The 25,077-nt window shown below is 39.9% G+C and overlaps 1 gene segment (V, D, J or C); it reads right to left on the bottom strand.

The window, feature by feature from the left end:
* Positions 1–11,228: 11,228 nt before the first annotated feature.
* LOC136182985 (Ig heavy chain V region 5A-like) lies at positions 11,229–15,089 on the bottom strand. The segment is given in 4 exon segments: positions 11,229–11,334; positions 12,733–12,823; positions 14,851–14,967; positions 15,047–15,089. Coding segments are annotated over 4 exon segments (357 nt in total).
* Positions 15,090–25,077: the final 9,988 nt, after the last annotated feature.

The following is a 25,077-nucleotide window of genomic DNA, read 5'->3' as shown; positions in this document are numbered from 1 at the left end:
TATCATTCATTTTGTACTGTATATACCCCCTGTTTTTATTATTATTATTATTATTATTATTATTATTTTTTATTTTTATTTATTTATTCTGTTTAATGTGTATTTTTGAGCTTTCTTGTCTGTGCTGCTGTAACGCCCGAATTTCCCCTCTGGGGATCAATAAAGTACTATCTTATCCTGACTCCTCCTCACAGTTAGAAGTAAATCATTAGTGTCCATTCAAGATGGCAAACTTTGGGGTTTTTATATTTCCATTTGGACAGCTTGCATTTCAGCAATAACACAAAGCAAATTAAAAACACACCGCTCCTTTATCCAACATGCTGGGAACATAACAGCTGTGCCCACGTGTACTAAGAACTTACATCTATCATGAAGTTGCTCCCCGTGATGTTCTTCAGATTATATCTTTCACCAAGCTTTTATGAAAGTGTTTCTCTACATTAATGAATTGATTATTGAAAGCATAATTTATGAAAGTTTGAATGACAAAAATATAGGATATAGGACATTAAAGTCTTCTGGTTCAGTTTTGACTTGTATTGTTTAAAAATCAGAAGAGAGAAGATAAACTGTGTGTTTACATCAGTGATGCTCTGTTGTAGTCATTGTTTAAGGACTTGTTTCCAACATGTTTAGTTTCTCATGTTGAGATTCTTGGTGCATCTTCTCTGTTCTGCTGCAAATCCAGAAACAGAACCACAGAGTTATTGTTTTTGGAGATAAACATCTTTTAGGGTTAATCCAATAAACTGCACATGTATTGTTTGAGTTAAAATTATTTTATTCTTCATCAAGACATTTGTATGTATGCAATCATTTGCAACATCAATTAGAATCAGAAATACTCTATTAATCCCTGGGGAAATATTTAGACATCACAGTTAGTCTTATACACAATATAGCAGGAGCAAATTGGAATTATACAGCAACCATGGGCTTGAATCCAACCTTTGCCCTTTGCTGCATGTCATCCCCCACTCTCTCAACCCAATGCATTTTAAGAGAAATGGAATAACCAGTCAGTCAACTGAGATCATGTAATGTTTATCTCAATCATTATGGCAAACAAGTGATACCAGAGTTCAGGTTTGAAGGGATTATTTTAAAAAGGGGAACTTGTTTTTGTACAACTCTCCTGTTATTGTCTCTCACAGATTCTTTGTGTCTGATGTGATCATTAGTTAAAAAGCTTCCTACTTGATCCAGTGACCAGCAGTAGAATCAGAGCTACAGAGAACATTTTTTCACTTGAAGTGATCTGATGGAGCTTCTGTTCTTCTCTGACTCACAGCCTGATGTCGAGTCTTTATATCAGACTGTGAGGAAGTTCACTTTCCATATAAGGACACAGGGAGGCTATGAAAGAAGGTTCACCTATGTAGTGCTCAGGAAGTGAACTGGCACCTCTCGAGCTACCAGACCAATTTCGGACATGACCTTAACCTGTGACCCTCAGAATCCCAGTCCAAGTCCCCACAATCTAAGCTACTGCCCCCCCCCCCCCCCTTACTTTATTACTATAATTGATCAAATTATGTAATTTGATGAGATCCCAGAAATGTATTATAAATAAACTTTGTTATATTTATGTCACTTTTACTTTAAGCAATATAACTACATGAATCTATAAATGAGTATTTTTTACTCTTCAACAGTGAACTGGTGTTATGATCATTATTGGTGTGAGGGCTCCTCCTCTGGTGGCTTCATGTTACTGGTGTTCAGGCTCTGAGGGGTTTTTGTTCAGCTCTACTGATGGATTGTGTCACTGTGGCTCTCTGGCACAGTAATACACTGCAGTGTCTTCAGTCTTCAGACTGTTCATCTGCAGATACAGCTGCTGTCTGCTGTCGTCTCTGGAGATGGTGAACCGGCTTCTGACTGAATTAGAGTAGTATTGGCTGCTACCACCACTGCTACTGATAATAGCGATCCACTCCAGTCCTTTTCCAGGAGCCTGTCTGACCCAAGCCATATAGTAGCTGCTGAATGTGAATCCAGAGGCTGAACAGGTCAGTCTGTGGGATTCTCCAGGACTTTTAACCACTGCTTCAGATTCTGTCAGAGTCTGACCATCAACACCTGAAGAGACAGAAAAGAAAACCATCAGATGTGACACTTTCAGAAGACTTTTTAGAGTAAAGATGAGTGATGATCATCACCTGCCCAGCAGACAGTAAAAAGCAGCAGTCCTGTCCTATAGTCCATCATGTTCAACTGTGTGTCCACTGTTCTCTGTCGTCCTCTCTGCACTCACATAAGTAGAGGAGGAGCACATCAGAGATTTGCATTGACTCCTCCTCAGAGAGAAATAACATTTGACTTCTGTCTTGGATACTTTAAGTTGAAAGGTCATCAGTTGTATCATGCCAGTAGAGTGAAATCAGAGATTAACTTGATAAAAGGACATTTTATTTGTATATACGTAATCAATGATGCAGGAGTTGGAACAGCAGCCAAATATGTTTGATTTAAGTAATTGAGATTTCACGTTTTCTAAATCTGGGTACACCATGAATACCTGTTGTGTTTTCTTAAAAGTCAAACAGATGAACTCTGTTACCTTGGATCAAACAAAAGCTGCAGTGAAACTTAAACATTTGTCATTCTCTCTGCAGTCTGTTTCCCAAAGGTGTAAGACAATGAGGTTGACTTGTCCTTTCATGGATGATCTTTTCATCTCATACTACCAAAAGGATTAGGAACCTTTTTTTGCATCAGTTCCTCATTTTATTGCCATGTACACTTTATCTATTGACTGTTTGTGTCACTGAACTTGTGATATGGTCATTATTGGTGTGAGGGCTCCTCCTCTGGTGGCTTCATGTTACTGGTGTTCAGGCTCTGAGGGGTTTTTGTTCAGCTCTACAGATGGGTTGTGTCACTGTGGCTCTCTGGCACAGTAATACACTGCAGTGTCTGCAGGCTGCATATTCAGTCCGTTTAGAGTCGCTCTGTTTCTGGAGGCGTCTAAGTCGATACTGAACTGGTTCTTCAGTGAATCTTTGTAGTAAGCGGCTCCAGTGAATCTCATTCCAATCCACTCCAGTCCTTTCCCTGCAGGCTGTCTGATCCAGGCTGTGTAGTAGCTGCTAACAGAATAAGAGACCTGACAGGTGATGGTCAGACTCTGACCTGGCTGCACAGTCACAGAGGCTGGCTGTGTCAACTGTTCACACTTCACACCTGTTAAAAAGAGAACATGTTTAGTTAGAAATGATCAAGTTAAACTGCAGAAGAAGAACTGTTGACTTTGACAGATGCAGACAGACTCACATCCAGCTGCCAGCAGCAGCAGCAGAGCTACAGAAAACATGGTTGATGTTGAAAGTGACGTGCTGTGAACTCCACTGACGGCCTGATGGGAAGTTTTTATAGCTGAGTAACAAGGAAGCTCACTGAGTTTGCATACAATCAAACATATGAAGCATCAATGATGGTCTGACTGGAGCCAATAGGAGAGTCTGTTCACTGTTTTTATATCTGCAGAGTGAAAAGATGACTGGAAATCATCTCTGCTTTACATATGATAACAGATATAATATATGTGATCATACTGTAGGATCAGATTGGTTGAAAGTGTTTACTAATAACTGGTTTCATTCATTTTAGGATTAATCTTATCAAAGAGAGCAGCAACAATCAATAAATAGGTGATAAGGAAATGCTATTAGAAAGAGCTTTTCTACTCTTCTTGTGTTAATTCAGTAATATTGTGTGTATGTGATTCTATATAATTACTCATTAATAATGTTGGTGTACTATCTTCATATCATGTGGAATATTTTAAATCTTTTCATATTTCCACGTGTTGATCTCTACTGTATGCTTGGAGTTCAAACCAAATGTAGACACAGTTTCTCCAAACAGATACAAAGAATTTAATCAGCTGCATTGTCTAAAAAACAGAAGTAGTGTTTTGCAAAGTCTGCAAACATTACTACCAAGGAAAAAAGTTTTGATTATCTAGGTGGAAACTGAATTTTCATCTCTTCCAGTAGATAACAGTATCAATGCTGATAAATATGAATGTTCCCATTGATGGTGGAAAATAGAGGAAATAGTTTTTGTAAAACTCTCCTTTTATTGTCTCTCACTGTGTCTCTCTGGCACAGTAATACACAGCAGTGTCTTCAGGCTGCATATTCTGCCCTGTTAGAGTCACTGTTCTAGCAGACGTGTCTGTCCTGTAGCTGAACTTGTTCTTCAGAGCATTATTTTGGTAAAAGTCTCCACCACCCAACCTATGACAGATCCAGTTCATTGGTTTCCCTTCGCACTGTCTGAGCCAACCTGTTGCATAGCTGTTATCAGTCAGAGAGTAACCAGAGACCTGACAGGTGAGGGTCAGAGACTGTCCAGACTGCACGACCATTGAGCCTGGTGTGATGAGATCAATACAGTGCACACCTGTGGAAACACAAATCATCATTATCTCCCATCATCCATCTGATTATTCTCTGTGTCTGATGTGATCATTAGTTGTAAAGCTTTATTACTAAAATTGATCAAATTATGTAATTTGTGTTTGAGATCCCAGAAATGTATTATAAATAAACTTTGTTGTATTTCTTTCACTTATACTTTAAGCAAAATAACTATATGAATCTATAAATGACTATTTTTTAATCTTCAACAGTGAACTGGTGTTATGATCATTATTGGTGTGAGGGCTCCTCCTCTGGTGGCTTCATGTTACTGGTGTTCAGGCTCTGAGGGGTTTTTGTTCAGCTCTACTGATGGATTGTGTCACTGTGGCTCTCTGGCACAGTAATACACTGCAGTGTCTTCAGTCTTCAGACTGTTCATCTGCAGATACAGCTGCTGTCTGCTGTTGTCTCTGGAGATGGTGAACCGGCTTTTGACTGAATTACAGTAGTAGATTTCACCACTATCATATTTGATAATAGCGATCCACTCCAGTCCTTTTCCAGGAGCCTGTCTGACCCAAGCCATCCAGTAGCTGCTCATTGTAAACCCATAGGCATAACAGGTCAGTCTGTGGGATTCTCCAGGCCTTTTAACCACTGGTTGAGATTGTGCCAGAGTCTGACCATCAACACCTGAAGAGACAGAAAAGAAAACCATCAGATGTGACACTTTCAGAACACTTTTAAGAGTAAAGATGAGTGATGATCATCACCTGCCCAGCAGACAGTAAAAAGCAGCAGTCCTGTCCTATAGTCCATCATGTTCAACTGTGTGTCCACTGTTCTCTGTCGTCCTCTCTGCACTCACATAAGTAGAGGAGGAACACATCAGAGATTTGCATTGACTCCTCCTCAGACAGAATTAACTTTTGACTTCTGTCTTGGATACTTTAAATTGAAAGGTCATCAGTTGTATCATGCCAGTAGAGTGAAATCAGAGATTAACTTGATAAAAGGACATTTTATTTTTATATACGTAATCAATGATGCAGGAGTTGGAACAGCAGCCAAATATGTTTGATTTAAGTCATTGAGATTTCACGTTTTCTAAATCTGGCTACACCATGAATACCTGTTGTGTTTTCTTAAAACTCAAACAGATGAACTCTGTTACCTTGGATCAAACAAAAGCTGCAGTGAAACTTAAACATTTGTCATTCTCTCTGCAGTCTGTTTCCCAAAGGTGTAAGACAATGAGGTTGACTTTTCCTCTCATGGATGATCTTTTCATCTCATACTACCAAAAGGATTAGAAATCTTTTTTTTGCATCAGTTCCTCATTTTATTGCCATGTACACTTTATCTATAGACTGTTTGTGTCACTGAATGTTTGATATGATCATTATTGGTGTGAGGGCTCCTCCTCTGGTGGCTTCATGTTACTGGTGTTCAGGCTCTGAGGGGTTTTTGTTCAGCTCTACTGATGGGTTGTGTCACTGTGGGTCTCTGGCACAGTAATACACTGCAGAGTCTGCAGGCTGCATATTCAGTCCGTTTAGAGTCGCTGTGTTTCTGGAAGAGTCAAAGTTGATACTGAACTGGTTCTTCAGTGAATCTTTGGTATGTGTGCTATATCCCACAGCACCTACTATAATCCACTCCAGTCCTTTCCCTGCAGGCTGTCTGATCCAGGCTGTAGCATAGCTGCCAACAGAATAAGAGACCTGACAGGTGATGGTCAGACTCTGACCTGGCTGCACAGTCACAGAGGCTGGCTGTGTCAACTGTTCACACTTCACACCTGTGGAGGAAAACATGTTGAATATTGAATCAGTATGTTTAGAGTCATTGTGCTGTGATCATACTGTCAGTGTGTCTGCCTCAGTGAGACTCACAGGATCCAGCAGCCAGCAGCAGCAGCAGAGCTACAGGCAACATGGTTGGTGTTGAACCTGACATGATGGAGCTTCTCTTCTTCTCTGACTCACAGCCTGATGATGAATCTTTATATCAGACTGTGAGGAAGTTCAATTTGCATAGAGACAGACTTGGCTCGACTCCTAGCAAGCAAATGTATTTCTCATCATCTCTTCATATTCTGTTTATGGGATGGAAAGGTGATTTTTTTGATTGTCTAAATTATTTTGCCTGGTTCTGGGATAGTTAGTGTTCACCTTTTATGGTTTTGTTGACATTTTAGATAATAGATGTATCTGTTTATTTATCCTTATTTGACACAGGAATGTTTATTATAAATATCTACCAATCATGATTTGATCGTTTCACCAATAGACAAATTGAACATGTTTACCTGTTGTCATGGTGATGTTAATCTGTGTTTAAATAACTTAGCCAAATAAAAGGGTAGAACAATGAGATAGGCAGTGTTGTTGTGGAATCACCAAATCTGGAGTATGAGTCAAAGAAACAGAGTCACGTCAGAGTCATGACCTTGTTAACTGAGTTACTTTTCTGGATGAATCCTTGATAGATGTCTGCACAATTTGTGTTTCCTTTTTCTGCATCCTTACAGAGACAATAGTCACATGCAGGTGAACTCTCGTGCCAGCACATGCTTGAAAGTGAATACATTTTAGGACCAAAAAAATCAAAAGTCTTTTTCAATCAATAAATATGAGCCATTTTCTCAAATTCCAAGTCTGAATGCAGTCAATAATGAAGTCTGGTTTGAATCACCAGTGCTTGTTTTCAAGTTGAGTCACAGTCCAGGACGTGATACTGAAACACTGGAGATTGGATTTTTTGAGACATTTTGATAAATCTTTTTTTCAATGTATTTAATGTCACAAAGTAGTTTTACTGTCAGCTAAATTCTGACGAGAGAGAAACACAACTTTAGACATCACCAGCTTCAATGAAGTGACAGCCTGCAGGTCACAAAGCTTTTTATTATTGTCTCTATGATTTAAAACCAACAGTTAGGCTGAACCCACCGAATCAACTGCTGCTGAATGTTTCCTTCTTGTGATTGAGCTTTAAGAGACTTTGTCACAATGCTCTGCCATTATATGTTTGATCTTTTATCGCCCTCTGTTGGCCTTTGTAAAAATGCATTTCGTCAGGTTTTATTTTTCTTCTGGCCTCTTTTATCAGTGGGTAAATCTCACACAGTAATACACAGCAGTCTATTTGACCTTTTGGTTGCATCACTGCTTAAAGCCCCAACATGATCTTTTCTGCAGGTCGTCTAAACATACTCATTCTGCAGCAGAGTTACTCTGACCCACCCCTCCCTATACGCATAACACTCTCTGTACGTGGTGCCTCATCATTTATGGTGTGCTTCGGGTTTGCACAAGTTTTTCTTTCTTTTTTACCAGGCTGGTGTCTTTGGTAATTATTACTAGGATGAAATCATTGTTGTGTAAACATGGTCTATTATCACCATTTTGTTTTAAGTGTGTGTGCAGAAAATGAAAATCCTCACAGCGTAGGTATTCAAAATGTCTCTTTCTCCAAAGCAATACAAGATCCAGTCCATCGGTTTCCTTCACTCAGTCTGATCAAACTGGAAACATAAGACCAGCGGTATCCTGTCCAGGCTGCACGACCACTGAGTCTTGCTGGATGAGATCAGTACAGATCTCACGTGTGGAAACACTAACCAACATGATCTCCATTAATTCAGTTACTAATTTTGTCATTCTGATGTGTTTTTAATAGTTTAAAATCTCCTCTCAGGATGCTGCTGTGAACATCAGTATCAGAGCTACAGTACAGAGAACATGAATGATGATGAAGCTGAACTAAACTTGTGTCCTCTGACACACAAATACTCAAACACACACTGTGAGGAAACACAGAGGCCACCTAATCAACATACTCATGACAGAAGATCAGCTTATACCAAAGAGTCATTCAATGATTCAAAACTAGGATGAATTGTAAAGATGTTTCCCTTCATTAAAACTTTAGTTTTGTCACACATCATTTCAATAGGTGTTAAAATCGCTCTTTTTAACAATTAAGGAGAGACAGACACATTCAGTCAACCAATCAATCATTATTTGAATAGCATCAATTCATTACAATTGTTATCTCAAGAAACTTTCCAAAAGAGCATATGGGATGATATGCAGGAAGGATTTCTCCTTTGTATTCCTCGTGTTCCTGTTGTCCACACTTCCTTGCCGCTGAGGTGGAGGTCGGAGCAGACTGAGCATGAATGTGAACGGCGGTGGTTGTAGGGTCGACACAGTCGGATGGTGGAGGCTGGGCGTCAAGCTGTGGTTGTGGGGACGACACATGCCCTTAGTTAAAAGTTACAAGGACAAGCTGCTTCAAACAAAAAGATTCACGTTAACAGTCAGATCCACTAAATATGAGATTTTATCAGTTTTCTTTAACAACATGTGGCAGAATACCAGAGATGCACAAGAACTGAAACTTTAATTTTTTTAAATCCAACTGAGGTTTATTCTATAAATGAAACACAGAGAGTGTACTTGTTGACACATTAAGTTTTTGTACAGCGATATTTCCTCCTGTGTCACTGTGGGTCTCTGGCACAATAATAAACAGCAGAATCTTCAGTCTTCAGACTGTTCATCTGCAGATACACCTGCTGTCTGCTGTTGTCTCTGGAGATGGTGAACCGGCTTTTAACTGACTGAGAGTAGAATTTTCTGTCATTATCATTCTCAACCCAGGCGATCCACTCCAGTCCTTTTCCTGCAGCCTGTCTGACCCAGTTCATGTGGTAGCTGCTGAATGTGAATCCAGAGGCTGAACAGGTCAGTCTGTGGGATTCTCCAGGCCTTTTAACCACTGCTTCAGATTCTGTCAGAGTCTGAGCTTTAACACCTGAAGAGACAGAAAAGAAAACCATCAGATGTGACACTTTCAGAAGACTTTTTAGAATAAAGATGAGTGATGATCATCACCTGCCCAGCAGACAGTAAAAAGCAGCAGTCCTGTCCTATAGTCCATCATGTTCAACTGTGTGTCCACTGTTCTCTGTCGTCCTCTCTGCACTCACATAAGTAGAGGAGGAACACATCAGAGATTTACATTGACTCCTCCTCAGAGAGAAATAACATTTGACTTCTGTCTTGGATACTTTAAGTTGAAAGGTCATCAGTTGTATCATGCCAGTAGAGTGGAATCAGAGATTAACTTGATAACAGGAAAAGTTTATTATTATTTTTTATATGTATACAATGATGCAGGAGTCGGAACAGCTGCCAAATATATGTGATTTATGTCACTGAGATTTGCTCGTATCCACACTCTTAGAAATTCCCCCTGTTAAAAAACGGTAAACAACTGGCAGTAGGGTTGCAAGGAAGTTACAGTAAAATTAACGGTATATTGCTGTTGCTGAAATTTACAGTTTTCTACCATTTTTGTAAATACAGCAAAAAGTTGTGATTTTAAACCTTAACAGGAAAATACTGTTGAAAGAATGAACTGTTTAATACTGTTTATTTGCAGATTTTTACTGTGAATTGTAAATACTACACCTCGCTATAGATTAATTTCCTTCTACCAAAGTGGACACAATATATTTATTTTCTAAACCTAGTGATTTGATAAATGATTCCTTGCATGTCAGGTTATAAAACACCATGTTTTAAAATAATAAATAAACAGTGCCTTTGAAATTGCAACTTAAAATGTTAAGACAAACAATAAAACTTCAAAGTGTCTCCTCAAACCACATCTTTCTTTATTTAAACTGTGACATAAACAAAGAAAATACACTTTAAGAACATGAAGGTTAAATAGGCAAAAAATCTAGCACAAATATTTACATTTAGACATTTAGCAAAGGCCATTTCCAATGTATAAAAAGTGAATAAAAGAGTTTTGGTAAATACATTTTAAACAGAGAAGTGAAAAAAATATTCTGTTATAGTTTCAAAACTGAATAAACAACCTGTCCTCTGAGGGAAACTTGTTCCCTGGACCTGCACCTCCCTCTGATTTCTCCTTCCAGACTGAAACTGCCACAAGGATTCTGTAAAGGGAAAAAACAACATTAGAACAAAAGCAGCTCCAGCTGAACAGTGAACATTATCATATGGACAATCCTTTCTGAATATTTTCCATATACAAAGAAGTAAAGTAAAAGTATGAAGTAGAACTAGCATGAATAAAGTCCTTGTAGTACATGAATTCAGGATGTATGGCAGCAGCTTTATGTGTTAAAACAGTAAAAAACAAAAAACATGCTCCAGGTCCATTCTGACAGTCTCACTAAAGTTACCTTTTATACATTTTCAAATACTGTATATTATACTATTTATACTATGGCCATATTGCCTAGTAGGCTCAGCTAATCATCATTTCTAATTCAATATGTAATCAATAGTCAGTGTCAGTTGAAGCTGAAACAAATATAAAGTGACTGTTGATGTTAGCTAACCTTACCATTACCACCAGGCAAGTAAGTCAAGTTCATTATAGCCCACTTAGTTAACCACATTACAAGAAAATGTTTTGTTAGGGTTAGGGTTATATAGAAATACATATAATTACTCATTAATAATGTTGGTGTACTATCTTCATATCATGTGGAATATTTTAAATCTTTACATGTTTCGTCCACATGTTGATCTCTACTGTATGCTTGGAGTTCAAACCAAATGTAGACACAGTTTCTCCAAACAGATACAAAGAATGTAATCCGCTGCATTGTATAAAAACAGAAGCAGTGTTTTGAAAAGTCTGCAAACATTAGTACCAAGGAAAACAGTTTTGATTATGTAGGTTGAAACTGAATTTTCATCTCTTCCAGTAGATAACAGTATCAGTGCTGATAAATATGAAAGTTCCCCGTGATGGTGGTAAATAGAGGAAGTAGTTTTTGTACAACTCTCCTGCTCTTGTCTCTCACTGTGTCTCTCTGGCACAGTAATACACTGCAGTGTCTGCAGTCTGCAGACTGTTCATCTGAAGATAGAGTTTACTGCTGGAGTCATCTCTGGAGATGGTGAATCTGCCCCGGACTGACGAGGAGTAATAGATATAAGAACTGGATGTGTAAATGAAAGCAATCCACTCCAGTCCTTCTCCAGGAGCCTGTCTGACCCAAGCCATCCAGTAGCTGCTGAATGTGAATCCAGAGGCTGAACAGGTCAGTCTGTGGGATTCTCCAGGCCTTTTAACCACTGCTTCAGATTCTGTCAGAGTCTGACCATCAACACCTGTAAAGACATTTATAAAAGTCAATTGAACATAGTTGGCACACATCAAGAGAAAACTAAGACTTTGATGATCATCACCTGCCCAGCAGACAGTAAAAAGCAGCAGTCCTGTCCTATAGTCCATCATGTTCAACTGTGTGTCCACTGTTCTCTGTCGTCCTCTCTGCACTCACATAAGTAGAGGAGGAACACATCAGAGATTTGCATTGACTCCTCCTCAGTGAGATAAGAAAATCATTTTATTTCGATATCACTTCTTTACTTTTGGAATTAAATTCTAAACACAAGTGTCCTTTTAAGTTGTTCATCGTTAGTTTATTTTTTTTGGTATATCAACTCAGGCAGCCAATCAGTAAGAACACAAAGCAGAATAACACACAGCTCCACTTTTTGACAGTTATTGAACATACAGTAACATCTGTGATCACATGTACCAAAAATATTCACATCTAACAGGAAGTTAATCCCCATCATGTTCTTTGATGGTGTCTTCTGTTCTCAACATTCATGGAGGATTTTGTCACATGGGCTCAGGGTATCAGAGAACAACAGTGGTATTAAAATCTCATTTTCTAAAAGTCTGATTGAATAAGATCACCATAGAGGAAGCTAAAGACCTCTGGTTCAGTTTGTGAATGTGATCCTGATAATTGTGAGTTATTCTGTTTAATACAAAAGTATTTTCATAATGTCTTACAGCTGTTTTTCTCCTTACTGTAAAAGTGAACTGGTGTTTAATATGTATAAAAATAATTATAATACATTTGATTTATTTGATTTACAGAGTCGCATTTAAAGAAAAACACTTTTAAACAATGGTACAAAAAGATAACATTAGCAATCTAAAGCAGTGTTTATAATGTTTATATCAGTGACTTGAATTGTGGCAGGTCCGTAAAGTCTCAGGTGTGTTTGGGGAGAGAGATCCAGAGGGAGAGGGGCAGCAATGGAAAAGGCTCTGTTCCCCTGGTTCAGTGCTTGGTGTTATAATCATTATTGGTGTGAGGGCTCCTCCTCTGGTGGCTTCATGTTACTGGTGTTCAGGCTCTGAGAGGTTTATGTTCAGCTCTACTGATGGGTTGTGTCACTGTGGCTCTCTGGCACAGTAATACACTGCAGTGTCTGCAGGCTGCATATTCAGTCCGTTTAGAGTCACTCTGTTGCTGGAAGAGTCTAAGTCGATACTGAACTGGTTCTTCAGTGAATCTTTGTAGTAAGTGTCTCCAGTGTATCTCATTCCAATCCACTCCAGTCCTTTCCCTGCAGGCTGTCTGATCCAGGCTGTGTAGTAGCTGCTAACAGAATAAGAGACCTGACAGGTGATGGTCAGACTCTGACCTGGCTGCACAGTCACAGAGGCTGGCTGTGTCAACTGTTCACACTTCACACCTGTTAAAAAGAGAACATGTTTAGTAAGAAATGATCAAGTTAAACTGCAGAAGAAGAACTGTTGACTCTGACAGATGCAGACAGACTCACATCCAGCTGCCAGCAGCAGCAGCAGAGCTACAGAAAACATGGTTGATGTTGAAAGTGACGTGCTGTGAACTCCACTGACGGCCTGATGGGAAGTTTTTATAGCTGAGTAACAAGGAAGCTCACTGAGTTTGCATACAATCAAACATATGAAGCATCAATGATGGTCTGACTGGAGCCAATAGGAGACTCTGTTCACTGTTTTCATATCTGCAGAGTGAAAAGATGACTGGAAATCATCTCTGCTTTACATTTGCATTGACTCCTGCTATTTCAGGTAAAATGAGTCTGTATTTTTGGTTGATGGATGTGTGGTCAAGTCATATTTCAGCATTTATTTTCTGTGTTGTAACTGCAGCATGGTCTGGCAATATTCTGTAGAAAAACCTCATGTTGAATATGATCATTTCCTCATCCTTCTTTGTCCTGACATTCAGAAAATCTCAATTCAAAATTCAGAGGTGTGAGAATTCAGACCTCAATACTAAATTATTTCTGAGTACATTTTGTTTTCTGTGTTAAATGTGTCCAAAATTGACGCATGTGGAAAAAAAACAAGATCGTAGTTGTGTCAATTACTTTTGCACAATGACTCTGAAACTTTCGTCTGTTCCGTATTATTTCTCTCGGAACAGGTTCAATTTCAAAAGAGTTTTTTCACATCCATCCCTGTGTGTGCGTGTGTGTGTGTGTGTGTGTGCGTGTGTGTGTGTGCGTGCTTGCGTGCGTGCGTGCGTGCGTGCGTGCGTGCGTGTGTGTGTGTGTGTGTGTGTGTGTGTGTGTGTAGTGACCCTCCTTTAAACATGCTGTCAGCCGATGCTCAGGAATCATTGCGTCTGCTGTTCCAGTAAACTGAAATACACCTGTAAGCTAACTGGATAATTCTGCAGCTTCTTTATCAAAATTTGTGATATTCTGTTAGTCCAGCCATTTTGTTTTCTTTTCTTCTGTGTTCACTTCCTGTTTTATGTTGTTATCTGCTGCTTGTGAATAATATGTAGCCCATCTTCCTGCAATTGTTTGGTTTCCCTCCTTTTGTCCCAACACACCTGTGTCTCACCTGCAATAAGTCCGCCCTGTATATTCACCCCTGTGTTTCTACCAGCCCTCTGACAGATTGTCATCGTCTCCTGAGTGTGTTCATGCTTTCCAGCCTTATTTTCCCTGTTTGCTTTTCCCGGTTTTGAACTTTGGTTGGATTTTGTGGATTTGCCCTCGTTGGATTTTTCTGCCCTCGCTGACTGCCTCTCTGTGTTTGACCTACAAACATTTGAGTAGAGAACTTTTTTTTACGATCAGTTTTTTGTGTCCTGGACTTTCCTCTGCATCTGAGTGTGTTTAAGAATTGTTAAACAAAATGTCCATTATCATGAACTCACAGACAACTTGGAGAAGAAACTGTCAAAGTGAGAAATGATTTGACACCCTGCGGCCAATCACAGTCCAGTAATAACCCCAGACCATGATGTAGGAGTCTGATATTGAGTCAATCACGTCTTGATTTTTGTATTTCTGACACGTATTCATAATTAGTTTTTATAATGTGATGTTGAGACAGCTGAATGTTCCCAGTGATGGTTGTAAACAGGGGAAGTAGTTTTTGTACGACTCTCCTGTTATTGTCTCTCACTGTGGGTCTCTCACACAGTAATACACAGCAGTGTCTTCAGGCTGCAGACTCTGTCCTGTTAGAGTCACTGTTCCAGCAGACGTGTCTCTGCTGTAGCTGAACTTGATCTTCAGAGCATTATTTTGGTAAAAGCTCCCAGAGCTTCCTCCCCACTGATAAGAGATCCAGTCCATCGGTTTCCCTTCACGCTGTCTGATCCAACCTGTTGCATAGCTGCTATCAGTCAGAGAGTAACCAGAGACCTGACAGGTGAGGGTCAGAGACTGTCCAGGCTGCACAACCATTGAGCCTGGTGTGATGAGATCAATACAGTGCACACCTGTGGAAACACAAATCATCATTATCTCCATCATTCATCTGATTATGAGTTGTTTCTAAAGAGTTGAAAATATCCTTACAGGATCCAGCGGTCAGCAGCAGAATCAGAGCTGCAGAGAACATGACTGATGATGGAGCTGATCTGATGTGAGAACTTGATGCATTAACACACCCAGTGGACTTTCTTATATGGCAACAAGAGGAGGCTAATTTACATACACAGGATGGTAAATCAACCGACTACGTTCATTAAAATATTTCAAAATCCTGGTAAAATTGAGTATTTCTCTTAAACTCTCAATTAATCAGAGATAGAGATTGAAACAATATTTAAGTGACACATTTATTAGAAGATCTAATAAAGCCTCAAGACTGTTTCTCTCTCTCTCTTTACTGTTACAGTCAAATGAAGTTGAAATCATTTGTTGTGTGAGAGCTCCTCCTCTGGTGGCTTTAAGGAACAAGTGTTCACAAGGGGAGAAACTGTGTTTTTCATTAATGACACTTGGTGCTCAGAAACAGTAAAGCTTGATGGATATTATTAACCACATGTCAGAAGTCTTTCATGGTAAGATTTCAACACATGAAGTTATAAAACTCTCCTTGTTGCTGCAGTTTACATTCCCCAAGCATGCACATCTAAATAGTTCACTACAGAATGATTACTTCTAGGATGTATCATAGAGATGCTGTAGATTTAACTGCTGCTCTATATATTTTATATTATTAGTTCTTGTCTACATTCACAATTTGAATGTGTCTTCCATGTCACTGAAGTAAGAGGGGGCTAAAAGTTAAACTTCCATTTATTGAGAAACTGTGTTTTAAAAAAAAAAATGAAGTTGATGACTTGATAAGTATTTGTTCAACACTCAGAAGTGTCATAGTTGATTGTGAATCACATGAAATATTGTGATGGTAGTAAAAAGAGGAAGTAGTTTTTGTTCAGCTCTACAGATGGGTTGTGTCACTGTGGGTCTCTGGCACAGTAATACACTGCAGTGTCTGCAGGCTGCATATTCAGTCCGTTCAGAGTCACTCTGTTGCTGGAAGAGTCTAAGTCGATACTGAACTGGTTCTTCAGTGAATCTTTGTAGTATCTGGTGGATCCAGCTCCGCTACCGATCCACTCCAGTCCTTTCCCTGCAGGCTGTCTGATCCAGGCTGTGTAGTAGCCACTAACAGAATAAGAGACCTGACAGGTGATGGTCAGACGCTGACCTGGCTGCACAGTCACAGAGGCTGGCTGTGTCAACTGTTCACACTTCACACCTGTTAAAAAGAGAACATGTTTAGTAAGAAATGATCAAGTTAAACTGCAGAAGAAGAACTGTTGACTTTGACAGATGCAGACAGACTCACATCCAGCTGCCAGCAGCAGCAGCAGAGCTACAGAAAACATGGTTGATGTTGAAAGTGAGGTGCTGTGAACTCCACTGACGGCCTGATGGGAAGTTTTTATAGCTGAGTAACAAGGAAGCTCACTGAGTTTGCATACAATCAAACATATGAAGCATCAATGATGGTCTGACTGGAGCCAATAGGAGAGTCTGTTCACTGTTTTTATATCTGCAGAGTGAAAAGATGACTGGAAATCATCTCTGCTTTACATATGATAACAGATATAATATATGTGATCATACTGTAGGATCAGATTGGTTGAAAGTGTTTACTAATAACTGGTTTCATTCATTTTAGGATTAATCTTATCAAAGAGAGCAGCAACAATCAATAAATAGGTGATAAGGAAATGCTATTAGAATGAGCTTTTCTACTCTTCTTATGTTAATTCATATTGTGTGGATGTGATTATATATAATTACTCATTAATAATGTTGGTGTACTATCTTCATATCATGTGGAATATTTTAAATCTTTTCATATTTCCACCACGTGTTGATCTCTACTGTATGCTTGGAATTCAAACCAAATGTAGACACAGTTTCTCCAAACAGATACAAAGAATTTAATCAGCTGCATTGTCTAAAAAACAGAAGTAGTGTTTTGCAAAGTCTGCAAACATTAGTAGCAAGGAAAAAAGTTTTAATTATGTAGATCAAATCTGAATTTTCATCTCTTCCAGTAGATAACAGTATCAATGCTGATAAATATGAATGTTCCCATTGATGGTGGTAAATAGAGGAAGTAGTTTTTGTACGACTCTCCTGCTCTTGTCTCTCACTGTGTCTCTCTGGCACAGTAATACACTGCAGTGTCTTCAGTCTGCAGACTGTTCATCTGAAGATAGAGTTTACTGCTGGAGTCACTTTTCTTGAGATGGTGAATCTGCCCCGGACTGACGAGGAGTAAGAGATTGGTGTACTAGCTGTGCTTATAAAGGCGATCCACTCCAGTCCTTTTCCAGGAGCCTGTCTAACCCAAGCCATCCAGGAGCTGCTGAATGTGAATCCAGAGGCTGAACAGGTCAGTCTGTGGGATTCTCCAGGACTTTTAACCACTGCTTCAGATTCTGTCAGAGTCTGACCATCAACACCTGTAAAGACATTTAAAAAAGTCAATTGAACATAGTTGGCACACATCAAGAGAAAACTAAGACTTTGATGATCATCACCTGCCCAGCAGACAGAGTTAAAAACGACGTTAAGTGTTTCGCTTGATTTGAGTATTTTTGGCAGGATTTTGCATGTTTGCCTTTGAGTGTTGGGGTAAGAAAAGGTGAGATGGTGTACTACAACTAAATGAATACATAAAGCTGTATTTATTAACTTATAATAGAGTCAGTAAAAGGAAGAGCTTGTCTGTCCTGGGTTTCTTTCAGTTAAGATCAACTCAACAAGTGAATCTTTGTGTCCTTTAGGAACAGAATATCTTGACGCTGACTGCCACCTAGTGGTAGTAGAACAAGTTGCAGTAAAAATGTGCAAGTTCTTTCTCCCATAAAGTGACTTATTTTTGATCAAAAATAATATACAAATGAATGCGTTAAAAGTCTTTACATGTAGTGTTTATTTAATTCATGTCAGGGCAATGACTTAAAATGGTTTTGCTCACTCTTGCTGATATCTGAGGAATTGATTGATATATTAAGTTGGATTTTTTGTCAAATGATTAAAGAATATTGTTGTTCATTGAAATTGTTTTTCAGGGCCAATTTATTATAAGATAAGATAAGATAAGATAAGATATACTTTATTCATCCCAGCAGGGAAATTTAGGTGTTCCAGCAGCCAGCATACATACAAACACACAACACAACACATATATACATATATATCCCACCCATACAAAAAAAACATGAGCCCACAATACAGTTTGATATATGCAACTCAGGCTAAAGTTTAAAAGTTTAAATGTCTTCTGTCCTTACTTAAAGGGGAGTCGTTATAAAGTGCAATTGCAGTAGGTAAAAAAGTATTTTTAAATCTGTCCTTTTTGCAGCCTCCCACTAAAAACACTCTTTTGTTCACACACCAGATTGTGTAAGGGATGCATGTTATTGTCCATAATGTTCAACAGTTTCTGTATCATCCTTCTCCCCATCACCACCTCCAGGGGCTCCACAGCAGTCCCCAGCACAGAGCCAGCCCTCCTAATCAGCTTGTTAAGCTTTTTAAAGTCACAAGCCCTGATGCTGCTGCCCCAACAGACGGCTGCAAAGAAAATGGCACTTGCCACAACAGTCTGATAAAACATGGATAACATTTTGCTACACACATTAAAAGACCTAAGCTTCCTCAAGAAGTAGAGTCTGCTCTGACCCTTCTTGTAGACAGCCACTGTGTGGTGCTTCCAGTCCAGTTTATTGTTCATGTGCACCCCCAAGTATTTATAGCACTCCACCACCTGCACCTCATCCCCAAGGATAGAGATGGTGCTAAGCTCAGGCCTGTCCCTCCTAAAGTCCACCACCATTTCCTTGGTCTTTGTTACATTCAACACCAGGTGGTTCTTCCCACTCCATGCAACAAAGTTATCCACCAGCATCCTGTATTCTGTCTCCTCTCCACCACTGATACATCCTACTACCGCAGTATCGTCTGAGAACTTCTGTAAGTGACAAGCCTCAGAGTTATACTGGAAGTCTGAGGTGTATAGTGTGAAGAGGAAAGGGGACAGCACAGTCCCCTGCGACGTTCCTATGCCACTGACCGCCCGCTCAGACACAGACCTCCCCAGCCTCACAAACTGTGGTCTGTCAGTCAGGTAATCCATGATCCATGATGTTGTGGTGGTGTCTATCTGGATCAGCTCCAGTTTCTCACGTAGCAGTACTGGCTGTATGGTGTTAAAAGCACTTGAAAAATCAAAAAACATAATCCTCACAGTGCTATCAGACTTGTCTGAGAGTGGGCTTTGTGGAGTAGGTAGACCCCCCTCCACCCTTGGGCAGTATGCAAACTGCAATGGGTCCAGGTAGCTGGTCCACCTGTGGTCTCAGGTGGGCCAAGACCAGCCTCTCAAGTACCTTCATGATGTGCAATGTTAGGGCAACTGGTCTGTAGTCATTGAGGGCAGAGGGAGAGGGTTTCTTGGGGGCCGGAACAAGGCAGGATGTTTTCCACAGCACTGGCACCCTCCCCTGGCTGAGGCTGAGGTTGAAAAGATTCTGTAGAATGCCACATAGCTGACCTGCGCAGGCTTTCAAAACCCTGGGGCTGATGCCATCTGGACCTGCTGCCTTGTTCTGGTCGAGTCTTTCGAGCTGCATTCTCACCAGGCTACTGGAGACAGACAGACAGGCCAGAGAAGTGTGGGGTAGGGGTGGGGCACGGTGGGGGTCAGAGCATGTTGGGGGGGCAGTGGGTGCTGTCCAGATAACTTGCGGGGAGGGGGGGGCCTTTGTGAGGGGGGAGGATGTAGGGTCTGTTTGGCTATCTGGGGCCAGGGAGGTAGCCAAAGGCCTCGTGCTGAACCTATTGAAGAACACGCTCATCTCATTGGCCCTTTCCTGACTACCTTCTGCCTGATTTCCTTTCACCTTGAAGCCGGTTATGGTTTTCATACCGTGCCACACATCCCTTATGTTGTTCTGCTGGAGCTTGCTCTCCAGCTTCCTCCTGTATGCCTCCTTGTTTTCTCTCAGCCTCACCCTCAACTCCCTCTGTACACTCTTCAGCAACTCACTGTCACCGTCCCTGAATGCCTTCTTCTTTTTATTTAGCAGACATTTTAAATCACTGGTGATCCAGGGTTTATTGTTTGCAAAGCACCTCACCTCCCTAGTAGGTACCACATTATTGACACAGAAGGAGATGTAGTCAGTTATACAGTCCGTCATGGAGTCAATGTTATTCCCATGGGGTTCGCAGAGCACATCCCAGTCTGTAGCCTCAAAACACCCTTGCACCGCTCAGCCTGTGATCCCGGTCAGCCCGCACAGTCATAAATCCATTCATTGTTGTGTTTGCGTCCGGAATATTCTCCTGCATCCATGTCTCGGTGAAACACATTAAACTGCATTCTCAGTATTCACGCTGTGATCTTATGAGTGCTCCGAGATCGTCCACCTTGTTCACCAGCGACCTCACATTCCCCATGACAATCGAGGGGATGCAGGGCTTGAACCTTCTCCTCCTTGCTCTCCTTATAACACCGGCTCTGCATCCTCGGCGTCTTCTCCTTAGCTCCTCTCCATAGTATGAGTTGGCATACTGTCCCGACACGAAAAAATATATAAAAAGGGTAAAAACGGTAAAAACTCGACTAAGACACTTAGTATCCATCTTGACTAACTCATAGGCTATGACAGGTGACTTGACACGAAACAAAACACTTCAAAAAAACTTAAAACGCAAGAAAAAAACCGGAGCTGCTGCAACAGGCTGCCACTAGCATGACGCCATGACAACGCCATTAACCGAGAATATAATTTTATTGTAGATCTCTCGGTCAAGTCAAAACAAGTCCTGTAGGATTTTGTACATCTTCTCAACAAACTGCAGTCACTGTGGCTCTCAAGCACAGTAATAAACAGCAGAATCTTCAGCTTGCAGACTGTTCATCTGCAGATACAGCTGCTGTCTGCTGTTGTCTCTGGAGATGGTGAACCGGCCTTTAACTGACGTGCAGTAGTAGATATAGCTACTGCCATCATAACTGATAGTAGCGATCCACGCCAGTCCTTTTCCTGCAGCCTGTCTAAACCAAGCCATATAGTAGCTGCTGAATGTGAATCCAGAGGCTGAACAGGTCAGTCTGTGGGATTCTCCAGGCCTTTTAACCACTGCTTCAGATTGTGTCAGAGTCTGACCATCAACACCTGAAGAGACAGAAAAGAAAACCATCAGATGTGACACTTTCAGAAGACTTTTTAGAGTAAAGATGAGTGATGATCATCACCTGCCCAGCAGACAGTAAAAAGCAGCAGTCCTGTCCTATAGTCCATCATGTTCAACTGTGTGTCCACTGTTCTCTGTCGTCCTCTCTGCTCTCACATAAGTAGAGGAGGAACACATCAGAGATTTGCATTGACTCCTCCTCAGAGAGAAATAACATTTGACTTCTGTCTTGAATACTTTAAGTTGAAAGGTCATCAGTTGTATCATGCCAGTAGAGTGGAATCAGAGATTAACTTGATAATAGGAAAAGTTTATTATTATCTTTTTTATGTATACAATGATGCAGGAGTCGGAACAGCTGCCAAATATATGTGATTTATGTCACTGAGATTTGCTCGTATCCACACTCTTAGAAATTCCCCCTGTTAAAAAACGATAAACAACTGGCAGTAGGGTTGCCAGGAAGTTACAGTAAAATTAACGGTATATTGCTGTTGCTGAAATTTACAGTTTTCTACCGTTTTTGTAAATACAGCAAAAAGTTGTGATTTTAAACCTGAACAGGAAAATATTGTTGAAAGAATGAACTGTTTAATACTGTTTATTTGCTGATTTTTACTGTGAATTGTAAATACCACACCTCGCTATAGATTAATTTCCTTCTACCAAAATGAGCACAATATATTTATTTTCTAAACCTACTGATTTGATAAATGATTCCTTGCATGTCAGGTTATAAAACACCATGTTTTAAAATAATAAATAAACAGTGCCTTTGAAATTGCAACTTAAAATGTTAAGACAAACAATAAAACTTCAAAGTGTCTCCTCAAACCACATCTTTCTTTATTTAAACTGTGACATAAACAAAGAAAATACACTTTAAGAACATCAAGGTTAAATAGGCAAAAAATCTAGCTCAAATATTTACATTTAGTCATTTAGCAAAGGCCATTTCCAATGTATAAAAAGTGAATAAAAGAGTTTTGGTAAATACATTTTAAACAGAGAAGTGAAAAAAAAATTCTGTTATAGTTTCAAAACTGAATAAACAACCTGTCCTCTGAGGGAAACTTGTTCCCTGGACCTGCACCTCCCTCTGATTTCTCCTTCCAGACTGAAACTGCCACAAGGATTCTGTAAAGGGAAAAAACAACATTAGAACAAAAGCAGCTCCAGCTGAACAGTGAACATTATCATATGGACAATCCTTTCTGAATATTCTCCATATACAAAGAAGTAAAGTAAAAGTATGAAGTAGTACTAGTATGAATAAAAATAAGTCCTTGTAGTACATGACTTCAGGATGTATGGCAGCAGCTTTAAAACAGTAAAAAACAAAAAACATGCTCCAGGTCCATTCTGACAGTCTCACTAAAGTTACCTTTTATACATTTTCAAATACTGTATATTATACTATTTATACTATGGCCATATTGCCTAGTAGGCTCAGCTAATCATCATTTCTAATTCAATATGTAATCAATAGTCAGTGTCAGTTGAAGCTGAAACAAATATAAAGTGACTGTTGATATTAGCTAACCTTACCATTACCACCAGGCAAGTAAGTCAAGTTCATTATAGCCCACTTAGTTAACCACATTACAAGAAAATGTTTTGTTAGGGTTAGGGTTATATATAAATACATATAATTACTCATTAATAATGTTGGTGTACTATCTTCATATCATGTGGAATATTTTAAATCTTTACATGTTTTGTCCACGTGTTGATCTCTACTGTATGCTTGGAGTTCAAACCAAATGTAGACACAGTTTCTCCAAACAGATACAAAGAATTTAATCAGCTGCATTGAATAACAACAGAAGTAGTGTTTTGCAAAGTCTGCAAACATTAGTACCAAGGAAAAAAGTTTTAATTATGTAGGTTGAAACTGAATTTTCATCTCTTCCAGTAGATAACAGTATCAATGCTGATAAACATGAAAGTTCCCCGTGATGGTGATAAATAGAGGAAGTAGTTTTTGTACGACTCTCCTGCTCTTGTCTCTCACTGTGTCTCTCTGGCACAGTAATACACTGCAGTGTCTGCAGTCTGCAGACTGTTCATCTGAAGATAGAGTTTACTGCTGGAGTCATCTCTGGAGATGGTGAATCTGCCCCGGACTGACGAGGAGTAAGAGATATGAGAACTGCCTGTGCTTATAAAGGCAATCCACTCCAGTCCTTTTCCAGGAGTCTGTCTGACCCAGCTCATACGGTAGCTGCTGAATGTGAATCCAGAGGCTGAACAGGTCAGTCTGTGGGATTCTCCAGGCCTTTTAACCACTGCTTCAGATTGTGTCAGAGTCTGACCATCAACACCTGAAGAGACAGAAAAGAAAACCATCAGATGTGACACTTTCAGAAGACTTTTTAGAGTAAAGATGAGTGATGATCATCACCTGCCCAGCAGACAGTGAAAAGCAGCAGTCCTGTCCTATAGTCCATCATGTTCAACTGTGTGTCCACTGTTCTCTGTCGTCCTCTCTGCACTCACATAAGTAGAGGAGGAACACATCAGAGTTTTGCATTGACTCCTCCTCAGATAGATAAGAAAGTCATTTCATTTGGATATCACTTCTTTACTTTTGGAATTAAATTCTAAACACAAGAGTCTTTTCAAGTTGTTAATCCTTAGTTTATTTTTTTCGGTTTATCAACTCAGACAGCCAATCAGTAAGAACACAAAGCAGAATAACACACAGCTCCACTTTTGACAGTTATTGAACATACAGTAACATCTGTGATCACATGTACCAAAAATATTCACATCTAACAGGAAGTTAATCCCCATCATGTTCTTTGATGGTGTCTTCTGTTCTCAACATTCATGGAGGATTTTGTCACATGGGCTCAGGGTATCAGAGAACAACAGTGGTATTAAAATCTCATTTTCTAAAAGTCTGATTGAATAAGATCACCATAGAGGAAGCTAAAGACCTCTGGTTCAGTTACTAATGTGAATGTGATCCTGATAATTCTGAGTTATTCTGTTGAATACAAAAGTATTTTCATAATGTCTTACAGCTGTTTTTCTCCTTTCTGTAAAAGTGAACTGGTGTTTAATATGTATAAATATAATTATGAAACATTTAATTTATTTGATGTACAGAGTCGCATTTAAAGAAAAACACTTTTAAACAATGGCACAAAAAGAAACATTAGCAATCTAAAGCAGTGTTTATAATGTTTCTATCAGTGATTTGAATTGTGGCAGGTCCATAAAGTCTCAGGTGTGTTTGGGGAGAGAGATCCAGAGGGAGAGGGGCAGCAATGGAAAAGGCTCTGTTCCCCTGGTTCAGTGCTTGGTGTTAATCATGATTGGTGTGAGGGCTCCTCCTCTGGTGGCTTCATGTTACTGGTGTTCAGGCTCTGAGGGGTTTTTGTTCAGCTCTACTGATGGGTTGTGTCACTGTGGCTCTCTGGCACAGTAATACACTGCAGTGTCTGCAGTCTGCATATTCTGTCCATTCAGAGTCACTGTGTTTCTGGAGGCGTCTAAGTCGATACTGAACTGGTTTTTCAGTGAATCTTTGGTATATGTGCTATATCCCACACGACCTTCTATAATCCACTCCAGTCCTTTCCCTGCAGGCTGTCTGATCCAGGCTGTGTAGTAGCTGCTAACAGAATAAGAGACCTGACAGGTGATGGTCAGACTCTGACCTGGCTGCACAGTCACAGAGGCTGGCTGTGTCAACTGTTCACACTTCACACCTGTTAAAAAGAGAACATGTTTAGCAAGAAATGATCAAGTTAAACTGCAGAAGAAGAACTGTTGACTTTGACAGATGCAGACAGACTCACATCCAGCTGCCAGCAGCAGCAGCAGAGCTACAGAAAACATGGTTGATGTTGAAAGTGAGGTGC

This window comes from Labrus bergylta, chromosome 16 (genome assembly GCF_963930695.1).
Source record: "Labrus bergylta chromosome 16, fLabBer1.1, whole genome shotgun sequence".
NCBI classification, from domain to species: Eukaryota; Metazoa; Chordata; class Actinopteri; order Labriformes; family Labridae; genus Labrus; species Labrus bergylta.
This window is presented reverse-complemented; position numbering and strand designations above follow the sequence as displayed.